At 49.1% G+C, this 13,532-nt stretch overlaps 1 protein-coding gene across 1 annotated transcript; it reads left to right on the forward strand.

The window, feature by feature from the left end:
- Window positions 1-1,842: 1,842 nt before the first annotated feature.
- On the forward strand, window positions 1,843-11,947 carry ndp (norrin cystine knot growth factor NDP). The gene is made up of 3 exons (XM_077001366.1): window positions 1,843-2,044; window positions 6,437-6,826; window positions 10,045-11,947. The coding sequence occupies exons 2-3, from the start codon at window positions 6,635-6,637 to the stop codon at window positions 10,267-10,269; spliced, it is 417 nt and encodes a 138-aa protein (XP_076857481.1). The 5' UTR covers window positions 1,843-2,044; window positions 6,437-6,634; the 3' UTR covers window positions 10,270-11,947.
- Window positions 11,948-13,532: the final 1,585 nt, after the last annotated feature.

Consider the following 13,532-nt stretch of genomic DNA (forward strand, 5'->3'; position numbering starts at 1 on the left):
AGGCAAAGCCAGGGCTCAGGGCTAAGATGTATGGCTAAACACTCTCAGACCCTGACACCGTTAGCCGCATGACCTAACCTGATACAGCCTCAACTTGTCTCTCTTTCTCTCTCTCTCTCTATCCCTCTCTCTGTCCCTGGCGATTTCTCTCTTTCCTACATAACTGTTTGGGTGATAGGAATCAAAGCAAGCCAATCCATATTCTCCATCGCATCTGTCACTGCAGAAAATAGTTCGCAGACACTGCATCTAAGGTAAATACGGCATACCGAAAAGAGGCGTCCAAACTAAAGCCTGTGTTTAAATTAGTAAGCCTCATGGTCAAAAGGTCGCACCACATAAGACACAGCATAGCTGTGAGGACACCTGACTCACCTAAGAATGGAGACATTTGGTTTGAGGGGGGGGGGGGGGTCAGTTGGAGAAAGAGCTTTATGAGGAAATCTCTGCAAAGACTGTTTCACATCTCCTGCTGTGTGGGTGAGAAGCTGCTGAAACATTATGTCAACTCCAGCGTTTAACTGCTGCCTATAAAAGCAGTGTCTTAACACCAGCAGAGGAAAAGTCCTTTAGTTCTGGGGTTGTTATTTCATGTCTAATGTATTATACTACCGATTTTAATTGGTCAGTCTTGCGAAGTGCCACGCCAGAAGATTTTATACGCACATGTAGCTTGGCAAAACATGATCTTAATGGAGAGGGTTAGTAGTATCTTTGTGCTGCTGACGGTATAAATCATGCTGTCAGAGGGTGAGGAGATTGAAGCTGAGACCTGGACGTGAGGTCCAAAGAACTGTGGGTAATTGTGTTCGGTAAACTTTTGACCCCTGAGTTCTACTTGGTTAGGCCAGCTCACCCGCAATTACCCCCGAGACTTCACTGATCTTCACAGAGTTTATGAACAACAATCGAGTTTGTTTAGCCGGGTATTATCCTTACACATCTGTGGACTTTTGGGGTCCAATATGAAATATGGTTATATTATGAACTATATATTTTCTTTATAGTTCAGTTTTCCTTCTCACATTACAGAATGAAAACTGCAGAAAAAGAGAAAGTGGGAAGAATTTGATTATCAGATATTTTTGTCTTGAATATTTTTGTTTTTTGGATTGAGTCCACACCTCAATTTGAAGATTACTCATTCCCCTCTGGTGCCAATATTTGTCGTAATTTAATATGTCCTCCTTCACCCCCACTACTGCCATTTTAAATTGCTAGAATTACTTTCATGGAAAACATGATAAACACAGAGGCACCCCCCCCCCCCCCTCAAAAAAACGTCTCCTACCAAATGCAGGTTGTGTCTAAGGGGTTAATAACACCCCAGCTTTAACCTAACGGGTGAGTGAGCACAGAACCTGGGATAGGGCTAAGAAGCCCCTCCCATAGCCCAGTGCGACCCTGCCGTGTGCATGGGGCACCGTTATAAGGTCCTGGGAGCAATTGTTTTTAAATAAACTAATTCTGCTAACAGTTTTATAACCCAGCGCTCGTAAAACAGACATGGGCTTGCACTCAGCTCTTTGATTCTACAGCCATGCCGTGGCTGGAATCCTCATTTGTTTTGTGAGAGCGTGTGTCGGATTGTCAGCTGGAGGGTGTGTGTGTGTGTGTGTGTGTGTGTGTGTGAGTGTGTGTGTGTGTGTGTGTGTGTGTGTGTGCAGGAGGTGATATACGACTGCTGTGTCACGTTCCACGGTCATCCCAAGACACGCATCATCTGTCCTTTCCCTTTTCCTCCTGAATCTTCTATAAAAACGAGGGGTGTGAGTGTCAGAAGAGGGGAGGGGGAGTGGAGAGAGGGAGGGAGAGAGGGAGGGAGAGAAAGAGAGAGGGAGTCAGAGCTCACACACAATCGGTGTGCGTGATAGGGAGAGAGGTAGTGAATGAGAAAAGGAGAAAGAGAGGGAGAGATAGAGAGAGAGAGAGAAGGCAGAGGAGCAGGTATAGGAGCAAGTGTTTCTGAAGCCGTTTCAGTCCCGTCCAGGGAGGTCCAGCTGGGGTCGGATATGGCGGATTAAGAGAAGCTGAAGGACAGAAGGTAAGATCACTGTGGATCTAAAGGTGTCCCAGAGCTCCTGCCTGAGCTGCCAGGATAATCACAGTAAACTCCTGGTCTTTAGTCGTCCTAATGCCGTCTCTATCCAGCAGGTAGTACGTTGATCTACTGTCAAATACCAAAAGACCGATATGAATTTGTTGTGTGTCACATGTTTTTTAATTACCCGAGGAACTTCTAAACACCGTTATTGTAGTACAGCTGGAGTGTGATATTTGTCATTTAGGGGGGAAAAGCCTGTATTTCTTTGCGCTGTATTTCGGGCAGCTCTGCCTGAGATGTGTGGATGGTTCTGTGACGTGAGGGGCAGGGAGGTGGTGGGTTTGAGCCGATCCGCACGCAGGGAGCGGGAGGCTGGTGGCGGGTCTGAGGGAGGCGTCTCCGCGGTGCCTGTGCTGAGAGCTGCGTGATGATGGGGGGGGTGGGAGCCGCGGTGCACGGTGGGCCGCGCTCCTCACTCGACTCGTCGTCCTGCAGGCTGGATCATGCCAGCCCATCATACCTGATGTGAAATAATGCTTGTTTTTGCTTTCCCTCACGCAATTTGAGACAAAGCCCACCACTTGTGTGGGGGAATGGTGGTTGCGTGTGTGTGTGTGTGTGTGTGTGTGCATGTTTGTGCATGAGTATGTCTGTGTGTGTGTGTGAATCAGTTTATTGTTTTGTTTCCTGAATATATATCTAATCTATCTTGAATGTCCAAGCTGCTCTCACAATTGGTGCTTCAGTGATGCGAACAACCAAAGAACAAGTGGGTCCCTAATCCCAGGACAGGATCCCTAATGAACTGAACATGTGCCTTGGGAGTCTCCGGCGTGCCCAAGATTCTCTCTGCTACCTCACTGTCCCAATCAGACGTGTCCTTTTCCAAGAACCCTAAACTGTAAAGCTAACCTCAGCTTAGCATATGCTCACAAGGTCTGCCTGCCATTGGCTCCAGGCTGCGCTCAAATCTGCACAGTTTGTTTTATCTTTATCGCGGGGGATATATTTAGTGCGGGGCTTAGATGTGGCGGAAGGGGGCTGCGCGCTGGTGGCATCAGAGCGGGGCTGGCATTGCCCCCTGCTCAGGCTGGGCACGCTGCTTTTTTGCACATGGCTCCATGGAGGGGAGGGGGGGGGCAGATGGGACTCTTCGGCCCCGTGCTGGAATCTGCCCTTTGGTTTATTAAAAGCCAGTGAAACAATGGGACACTAAACAACCCCCAAACAATGACGTGGTCCACGAGCAGTGGTGTGATGGTACGTATGACAGAGAGGCACCAACTGATCACTGCCTCCTCCCACATAGCAACTGTGTCAAGGGAACTGGTATTACAGTCACAAAAATCAACCAGTTCGTCAAAGTGTGAATTATGCAGCGTGAAAAAATAAGGAAACAATGTTCCGTCTTTGAAAAGTCCCTTCGCAGTTCCGTGTATAGAGATTCTAGCCTAACCTGCCAACATGTGCGTGATCGCGAACAGGGTTGTACAGGGTCAAGTCTAGGACTGTGTCTAGGACATGCACAAACTTAAGGCAACTAAAGACTTTATTCTGGATCACCTGGAATATCCCTGTTTGAACTAAAGCAAATAGTTTCTCTACAGCCGTGCTGCAGAGATGATAGGTAATAATGTGGATTCCATTATTTCTCTCTACGTCTTCCAAACTCTCTCTTACCCAGAGGCATATTTCAGTCTGAAAACCATCTTCAAAAATGACGGAGTCTGCGCTTTAGCTTATGTAGGTTGGACTGCTGTCGTGAAGGCCTGAGATACTTCCACCTACTCCCACATCAAGAGGCCACCTGAGATCCCAAGAGTTCATTCACAAGTGTGTGTGCATGTGTGTTCCTGTGCGTGTGTGTGTGTGTTCGTGTCCGTGCGTGCGTGCGCGTGTGTAAAGCCACCGCGTCACCCGTGACGACGCCCAGGATAATCTCAGCTCAGAAAACACCTTCTAAAATGTCCCAGATGAGACGGACTGTAGTTTTTAACAGTGCGACAGAGGGCGGGGATTACGGTGGCGGAGCCCCGTAACCATGGCAACTTGCGAATGTCAGGAATTTCACAGTTCTAAATGGTACAGGCGGTGAGGCCCCGCGCTGGCACTCGGCCACCTTCATCAAAAACGTCCCATGCTGTGTTTTCATAGGGCCATGTCTACACGCCTCAGACTCCCCGACATCCGCCGCGGACACGGCTCTCGGGTAGAGGAGGAACTCGGGGTCAGAGGGTTTGGGTGTGTGTGCGCGTGCGTGTGTGTGTGTGTGTGTGGGCGTGCGGGGGGTCCCTGGGTGACTACAGCTAGCCCCGGGGAACGCCACACAACAGCCCTGCTGTGTCTCACGCACCTCTGGCTCGTGCCTTATTTTTTTTTCATTTATTTATTTATTTTTTTAATGTTTAGCACCTTTCATCCTGTGGAGGAGAACATGCGGATTGGGTTATGAGAATGGCTAGCACATGTTGTGCAGAGAAAGGGGTGGTCCGCCAGGCTCAGGATGGAAAAGAAAGAAATAAATATATTCAGAGCATTAAAAATAATGGACTCTTTGGGATTCTTGATCAAAGTTTAACTTGATACCGTAGACTTCGCCGATCGGTTTCCACAGTGAAATGAGTTGCCAGTGATTCTATTAGCCTGGTCAAATGTGAAAAATATTTGGGTTGCGTTTAGTCATTAGTTCCACTGGTACCTCTCGGCTCCAGTAATATCTGTGATGAAATGAATGTGTTTGTTCACGGGCCTTTTGGTTCTGGCTACGGTTCAGATGTGAGGGTTAATCAAAGGAAGCGTTTCAGTGCAGCGTGACAAACACAGACAGTACCGCTGCCAAACTCAAATCGAGCAACACAAGTCCAGCAAATTAAGAGGCGAGCCCCTTGTGATATTTACGGTTCACACCCGCCCACACGCACACGTTTAAAAGGTTAATAACAGGCAGCGAGGGAAATAGCCATGCAGGGAGGGACGGAGGGGCACGTGGACAGAGGCGCTGTGTGATGTTGTCTCAGATGGAGGGAATCGGAAGTTCCAGCTGTTGTTTGTAGACACACTGGGCTCTATAAATCCGTGGAGCTCAGCAGGTGTGCCGGCTACAGTGGTGCTTCACCTCTCTCCTCCCTGCCCTGGAGGGCCGCCCCACAGGGGGCCAGGGAGCGGGTGGGGGGACAGGCCACCCCTGGTCCCGGCCTCTCCGAGCCCGGAGCACTGGGAGTCCCCAGAGATCACTGGTCAGGCTGATTACACGCATGACTGTCCTGTGAGGTCATTAGCACACTTTTATGAACTCTGTTGGATCTGTAGTCACCTTGTAAACAGGGATGTCTCCTCCACGTTCCTCCACGTTCCTCCACCTGGCTAGCATGGTCATGGAGCCCCAGGAACTAGGCAGCTGTTTTCTGCCGGTTCTGAGTGTCGGCGGTCGTGTCTGTGTGCGATGATGACGATAACCATCATGCTGTCCGATTAAGATATGTTGATATTAAACAAATGATAAACAGAGTCCTGTATCTGTGGCCTTCGGGTTAAGAGAAGACTGTGATGTCTGCCAGTGGAAAACCCGCAACTCAAGCCCTTTGGAGCAGTTAAACATTCCACAGAGTATTTATTTTAACAGATAAATTGATACTTACATTTCTCACACAAGGAATGTTAAAGTTAAATGATTCCCACAAAGGAAGAAAAACACAATTGGGCCTTTCTAAATTAACTTGTGTTTGCGATTTCAGAACAAATCAGGGCCTTGACAAAACACTTGGGCTGCGCTGAAGGAGAGTGGCACGGAAACGGGTTTGATATCATGCAGTGCATTGTTGTAATGAAGCATAATTTCCTCTCCATTAAAGAGCTTGATGGTGGGGCTGAGGATCTGTGCCCCACAGCCACAGTATGTATATATATAAACGTGTGTGTGTGTGTGTGTGTGCGCGCAGATGACAGGGTTGGCGACTAACATGTGGGCACGAGAGAACGTGTTCTGAGAATTACTGCCTATTTCTTCTAATGGGAAAAAAAATATTCCTGGGAAGATGATTTGATGTAGGCTGTTTATTAATGCATTATGGTTCTCCCTTGTGAAATAAAAACACGGTTTGTGTTTGGATGGTTGGAGTACGAGTGGAGTGACCTATCAGAATGCAGCGTGGCCCTGGTGTTGCTGGGCGGGTTGGCAGGACCATCACAGGCTCTCGGTGGGCTCTCGGTTTCACAGACGGACACTCTCACCTGGCCTGCGCATCTGGAACAGCCTCAGGCCTCCAGGAACATTAACTGGACCTAACTGTCAAAATATTATATTAAAATATTTCTCTTCCCGGCTGGGCAGCTGAGGAAGGCAGTTTTGGTAACGTGCCGTTAAACGAACCCCGTTTCATTCCGTGTCACCAGGGAGGAACACCCAGGCGGAGATAAAGGAGATGGAGGCACTCGAGGAGCAAACCCATCACACGTACGAGTTCACGAGTGTGGCACCAGTCCCCGGCCGGAGAGCCGCAGACATCCCTCTGTAGACGGAGCGGCTGCACCACCTTCCGTTCCCCCGTCGGGAAGTTCTCGCGCCGCTCCATCCAGGTTGAGGAGGTCAGAATGAGGAGCGCGGGGCGTCTGAGGCTGCCAGCCGTCACCCTCCTGCTCCTGGCGTGTCCTCTGCTGGGCGTCCTACGCGGGGTGGCCTGCAAGACGGACGGTGGCTACCTCGGGGACACCGCCCCGGACAGATGCATGAGACACCACTTCGTGGAGACCATCACGCATCCCATCTACAAGTGCACTTCCAAGGTACAGGACGCTCGACTTCAGGTCGGGTCCTTATTGGTGCGTCTGTGACCGTTCCAGATGTGTCCACGGGGACAGGGAGATGAGGGGGACCATTCTAGTCAGCACTATTCATCACAGATCTGCTCTGGTGCTCAGATCATTCTGATCCAAGTGTAGGTGGCCCTGGGCCGCTCACACGGGACTATTCGGCCCGTCCCAGTCCAAACGAGAGCTCCATCACAACTCCACCACTGTTTATTGAGTTCCAGTTAATGTTCCCCACAGGTAAGGTCCTGCTGTAAGGCAATACAGTCTCCTCGCCTACGCCGTGCTTGCTAACAAGAAGTTACACACACACAGTCTCCAGGCACATGGAAAGGTCTTATAGTCAAGTATCAGCCCTGAGAATTTACTCCTAATTACAATCTGTGAGTAGTAAATAGAATATGTTTTATTTATTGAATTAGATTAATACATTCAGCGTGTCTTACCCCTCGGCTTTCATGAACTGCCCCCGAGGCTCTGACGCCTTTGCAGAGTCAAAGAGAGCAGAGTTCTTGTGCGGGCAGCCTGTGAGGCCTCAGCCTTGCCAGAGAAAAGCTCCCACAGGGGGGGTATAAAGGATCTGCATGGTGGCATAGCTCCAGGCCTCTGCACACAACTGACTAAATCATTCTCATGTCATCCCACAACTTTTACTCCACCAGACTGGGGGTTTGGGGGGGCTGCTGGCCCCACCAAGGCAGCCTGGGCGTCTCTGGTTCACCTGGGGTCCCAGGGGGGACAGTCTGGGGTTACAACGCCTCAACCTGGCTCTGTTCAGCCCAGCTGCGACCTGTCAGCAGACAGCAGGGATTCACGAAGGCAGAATTCTTCCCGGCATCCTATAAACTGACGGCGCGTTGGCAGGAGGCTGTAATATCACTAAAGCGTTCCATTTAATTCCTTGGGAATTACGCAGCACTGCACCACAAGATCCCTTTCACTTACGAGACAAAGAGCACTAGGCAGGAAGTGTCTTGTGGCACAGGAAGTGCAGGTAGTCGTGGTGGGTTATAGATAACCCACATACTCAACCTGCCTATAACCCAGCTGGGCGTCCAAACAGGGCAGCTGCTCCCATGGGAATATTTGAAGTCCGTGCTAAGAGTACTTGTGTCAGTCAGTACTGTAAACACCTTTGGAGACTAAGCACTTTTGTAAAAGTTTTCTGGGAACCATAGGGAAGGGTAGTGTCTCCGGAAAAGCCCATTTCAAGGACCCAAACCCATATGTCAGACCCACACAAGGCTTAGCGCTGGGGAGCCAGTGTTGCGGCTCCGGTGTCCTATAGCGCGGCAGACCGCGGATCAAGCGAAGTTCGGTCATGGTTTTAAAGCAGCGTATTACACACTGCATCAGCTATGGGGACGGCCATGGCCTCCGTGCGAGTTTCAGCCGAACTGCGCGAGCTCAACCTGCGTAACCCCTTCGCTATAAATACGGAGGAAGCGACGTGGGTGTGAAAGGGCCTACATCTGCTGGCCAGCTGTTCACACCTGGCCCGTCTTTCTTCCATCTCCATCTCCTCCATGGCCACACACCTCCCAAACACCTCCCACAGAACCCATATCTGTCAGCTGAGCTCAGTGCCACAGTAACAGGCCACTTAGCCACCATACGGGGGTCTATCATCTTACAGGAATCCATGCTCGTGGGTTTATATTGCCAATTTTACTTTCTTGTTGTATTTTATGAGAAAAACACCGACTTTCTTTTACAGCCCTGAGATAAAGTTGCAGCAAGCACATTTTCCTGGTCCTGAGGTGTTTTTTTCCCTCAAGAAAGAGGTCAGGTTTTGTTCATGGCACACAGCAGACACGTGTTTATTTCATCCCTTTGAAACTGTCAACATGCTACGATTGCTTGCACGTGGGATGTATCTACCAAATGTTTGGTGAATTACATTTACAGACTTTTTTTTTTTTTTTTTTTTTTTGCAGAGTAGCAAAACTTTCTCAGGGATTGAGACGTAACCTAGATTTAATCTTGTTGACCTATGATATCTGATGTGTCTAAATACCGAGACTAAATCATCAAAGCAGCTACATTCACGAGTCAAAATGTAAAATGACACGATGACAACCGGGGAGCTCATTTTAAAAGTGATCATTCTGGTAAGGGGGCCCATGTGGGCCGTGTGGGCCCGTGTCCCACTGCTCTACTGGGGCTATGGGTCTCCCAGCAGTCTGCTGCCCCTGACAGTGGGGGTGACACTCGGCTGACACTGGACAGCTGACAGCCGCCATGACACAGGGGTGCATTTCTGGATCGTGGCAGGAATGCGTGGCACGCGACTGGGTGCTGCGTGCCTTTTATCCCGAATGAGTGTACAGGCCTAGTAAGTTATGCTTGCGTTGATCAGTCTGGGAGAAGCGTCTAGGTGCACCGTCATGTCACTCGTTAACCTTTAATAATTCTCAGGACAGGACAGGTTTTCAAAGGCTACTGTGGGTGGTTTGATTGATATCAGTCACAGCCCTCGAACCTCATAACAGCCCTGGTGGGTCATCCTCATAAACTTCGTCACATGATGAATATAGATCTGTGGCAATTCGACTATTTTTACACAGTCAGCCACAAATCAGTGTGACTAAATGAGGCTGCAGAAATGGCACCTGCGGCGAGTCTGACGGGTGTACGTGTGTGTGTGTGTGTGTGTGTGTGTGTGTGTGTGTGTGTGTGTGTGTGTGTGTGGGGAAGGAGTTGTGATGGCCTGGGAATGATCACACACACACACCCACGCACGCACACACTCACACACACACACACCCGTTTCAGTGCAGGTGCAAGGTCATGTGTGGAGCACAGACCCATTCTTTGTTCACAGCTGTACCCTCCGTAGTGGCTTATCTGAGCCCAAGTCTGAGGCTCCGGTACCGCCCACAGCTCACTCTGTCCTGCCTCATGCTTCAATTCACACTTCGTGTAGACGCAATAACCCGGCCTGATGCTACCGCTCTCCACAGGTTCAATCCTGACTCAAGGTGTCATTGCATATAAGTCAAAGCTTCAAGCCATGCCCACATCTAACCAATACACCGAAAACCGACATCTTTTAAAGTTTTCACCTACTTGTTTTGTGGGTGCGCGCGTGCACGTGAGCCAAGGTGTCCTCCCTCCACCCACGTGGGCGTGCATCGGCACTGCGGGTTTTGTTTTACAGAGGTGTGACTCCCTGCCGTCTCTCTGCTCCACAGATGGTTCTGCTGGCGCGCTGCGAGGGCCACTGCAGCCACACGTCTCGCTCCGACCCGCTCATCTCCTTCAGCTCCGTCCTCAAGCAGCCGTTCAAGAGCACGTGCTTCTGCTGTCGCCCGCACACCTCCAAACTGAAGGCGGTCCGCCTGCGGTGCTCGGGCGGCATGCGGATAACCGCCACCTACCGCTACATCCTCGCCTGCAGCTGTGAGGAATGCAACTGACGTCCAGGATGAGGAACGGGCCGACGTCTCAGACAGTTCCCCGTTATATATGTATTTTTTATTGCTGTTCATATTATAAAGAACGTTTTCACAGTTCACCACATGCGGCGGAGTGGGTGGAGATCGTGCCAACAACATAAAATGTCATCGGTTCAAATGAAAGGGCATCGCTCGTGTGCTGCACCTGGACCTGTCTGGGTCTGCCAGCCGAATCATTCCTAATGCATTCCGTCGCTTTGATCACCGAATGAGGAAAGATTATGCATGCTGGCGATGACATTGCAGTTGTGAGAGAACAAATATACTGTATCGGTTCTGGGATGGAGACTTTCCAAAACACATAAAAACTCGGGAGAACTCTTGGGAATCGCGGTCTGCAGCAGTTCTGGGGTATTGTCTCGCAGTTCTGGGGGATTTTGTCTCAGTTCTGGGGTATTGTCTCGCAGTTCTGGGGTATTGTCTCGCAGCTCTGGGGGATTGTCTCGCAGTTCTGGGGGATTGTCTCACAGTTCTGGGGTATTGTCTCGCAGTTCTGGGGGATTGTCTCGCAGTTCTGGGGTATTGTCTCGCAGCTCTGGGGGATTGTCTCGCAGTTCTGGGGGATTGTCTCGCAGCTCTGGGGGATTGTCTCGCAGCTCTGGGGGATTGTCTCGCAGCTCTGGGGGATTGTCTCACAGCTCTGGGGTATTGTCTCGCAGCTCTGAGGGATTGTCTCGCAGTTCTGGGGTATTGTCTCACAGTTCTGGGTTATTGTCTCACAGTTCTTGGGTATTGTCTTGCAGTTCTGGGGGACTGTCTCGCAGTTCTGGGGGATTGTCTCGCAGCTCTGGGGGATTGTCTCGCAGCTCTGGGGGATTGTCTCGCAGCTCTGGGGGATTGTCTCACAGCTCTGGGGTATTGTCTCGCAGCTCTGAGGGATTGTCTCGCAGTTCTGGGGTATTGTCTCACAGTTCTTGGGTATTGTCTTGCAGTTCTGGGGGACTGTCTCGCAGAGCAGCGGGTACGAGACACCGAACGAGACACGCCGGTCTCGTGACTGCCTCGTGACATGTGTCCGGCCTTTCCCTGCCTACCTTCGTCCTCATCATTTGTTTAAAGGTCTATCTGTCATGTGATTGTGCTTGTAGACGCATTGCTGGCTGCAACCTTCCGTTGCTTTCGGCTCGAGCGCCAAACAAGCTTCCCAAAACCACATGGCCTTGATCAAAATATGCTATAATTACGGCGCAGTCACTCTGAATCCGGCGAAATATAACCACTTTATATGACTCTGGTCAAGCGTTATGTCTACACTAAAAAGAGGAAAAGTAAGTTGTCAAACGAGCATAAAAGAGCATGCACGGTGGTGACAGAAAGGCTTGCACATGGCCCGTGGGAAACGAGCTTCAAAACCGCACAAGTGTGCTGCACTTTTTCACGACAGCCTCACAATCCCATCCGTTTCTGCAGAGAGAGGGCGAACAGCCTTCCGTGAAATGCTTCGCCTTGCTATGTTGAAACTATCCCCAGAGATACTCCACAGTTTGCTTGCTGGTCATGTCTGTAATCAAGAACAACAGTGACAGTCTTTCGACTCCACATACGAATGTAATAAATGTCCTTGTGTTTGTGCAGGCTGACTGCATGGCTCGTGCAGCCTGTCCTCTTGCACATATGCGGGTCTTTCAGTACAACGTGACTGCGAGTCGAGCTATTATTAACTTCATGGATAATTTGACAGTATGACAGACAAGCCAGATGATGCCTGTCATTTCAGTTCTGTGTCATTATTTAATGTGCACGACTTTCCTCTGTCATGTATGTAATCAGCTTCCTTCCGTGCCGTGATGTCGGTAGTTCTAGCGGTTCCCCTGGGACAGGCCCACGGACATGTTTTATATCTTTGTTTGCGTCTTTGTGCCATGCCAAACTAAGTGATAATTCAAGTACAAATGATTAGCATGCCAAATTGAATATAGCACCTGGAGGTCAGCGTTCACCCAGGACCCATTTTGGACCATGCCTATAAAGCCCCAAGCAGCTGATTCCCGTTTCCATGTTCCCAAACTGTCATTACCAAATGCACCAAGGGTTAGATCTGCCAAGTCAGAGACACACAAGACAAATTTCAAAGATACAATACACGTACAAATCAGAGGGTGAGCTCTGGGCCAAGAAAGCTGTGGCTTTTTTCATCGTGTCTGCCACTGACTGCAATATCCTTTAGATCCTCAATGAGATAATAGACTGAGCTCCTAATGTATATAAAGAGAAAAAAAATGTCTTCGGTCTCTTCACTTTATTAAACAGAGGGTAATATCAGCTGCCGCTTTCATGACTGAGATCGAAGCAGAAATGGCCTGTTTTTGAATGGCGTGTTCACTGTTCATGGCTGCTATCATCACCTGGGCGATCACTACATGTACTCTGAAAAGCGTTATTTAAAGAAACATGTAATAACATTTTTTTACATCATTGTTTTCTGACAAAATACTATTTTAAAGAATACAATAGATACGTTTTGTATTACTGACAATGCATTTTAAAAAGTTTTTTTATTATAAATGTTTTAATCGAAGTCGCTTTTCACGTATATTTCAGAATTTTTTTCAGTGTTTGTAAAATAGCTGCAAACGCACAAACGATGTAACAGCACCCTCTACTGGATGTACTAGACCACGTCCAACACATTCACGTCCCAACACCTGGATCTAAGTCTGAAGTACAAACCTTTCACTATTATTATTGCTTTATAGTTCTAGCATTGTGCTCGTATAGTCTTTACATCTATCACTGGCAAGCGTGGAAAGGCTGAAACAGATACTTCAGTAAAGAGAGATCTCAGAAGTGTCCACAGGACATTGCTATTATTATCTCTGTATCTGGGTGAGGGCCTCTCTCTCTAGATCGTCTCCCAGGGAGACAGACGTGTACGCGGCGAGCTTTAGTAGTTTAGTCGCCTAAACGAGATCACCTCTGGATGATCTGCGTATCCCGTATGGTGTCCTCAGACAACGCAGTCTAGGAAGGGTTTAATACTACAGCCATTTTCAGTTGGAAATTTCAGTGTTGCATGAAATTTAGCTTTTTTAAACAGTGAATCTGCATCAGAGAATGATATATGTGATTTCACAGGTTAAACAGCTGCGTTGTGAGCGCTGCTACCTGCCGGTTTCACGATAGGCCTGAAGAGAAACACTTCCCAAGGGATTGTGTGGTTTTGTTGCGGCTACTACAGGATATGTCCACAAGAGGGCGTGCTACACTCAAGTTTAATTGAATTT

Source organism: Brachyhypopomus gauderio, chromosome 4 (genome assembly GCF_052324685.1).
Source record: "Brachyhypopomus gauderio isolate BG-103 chromosome 4, BGAUD_0.2, whole genome shotgun sequence".
Classification (NCBI taxonomy): domain Eukaryota; kingdom Metazoa; phylum Chordata; class Actinopteri; order Gymnotiformes; family Hypopomidae; genus Brachyhypopomus; species Brachyhypopomus gauderio.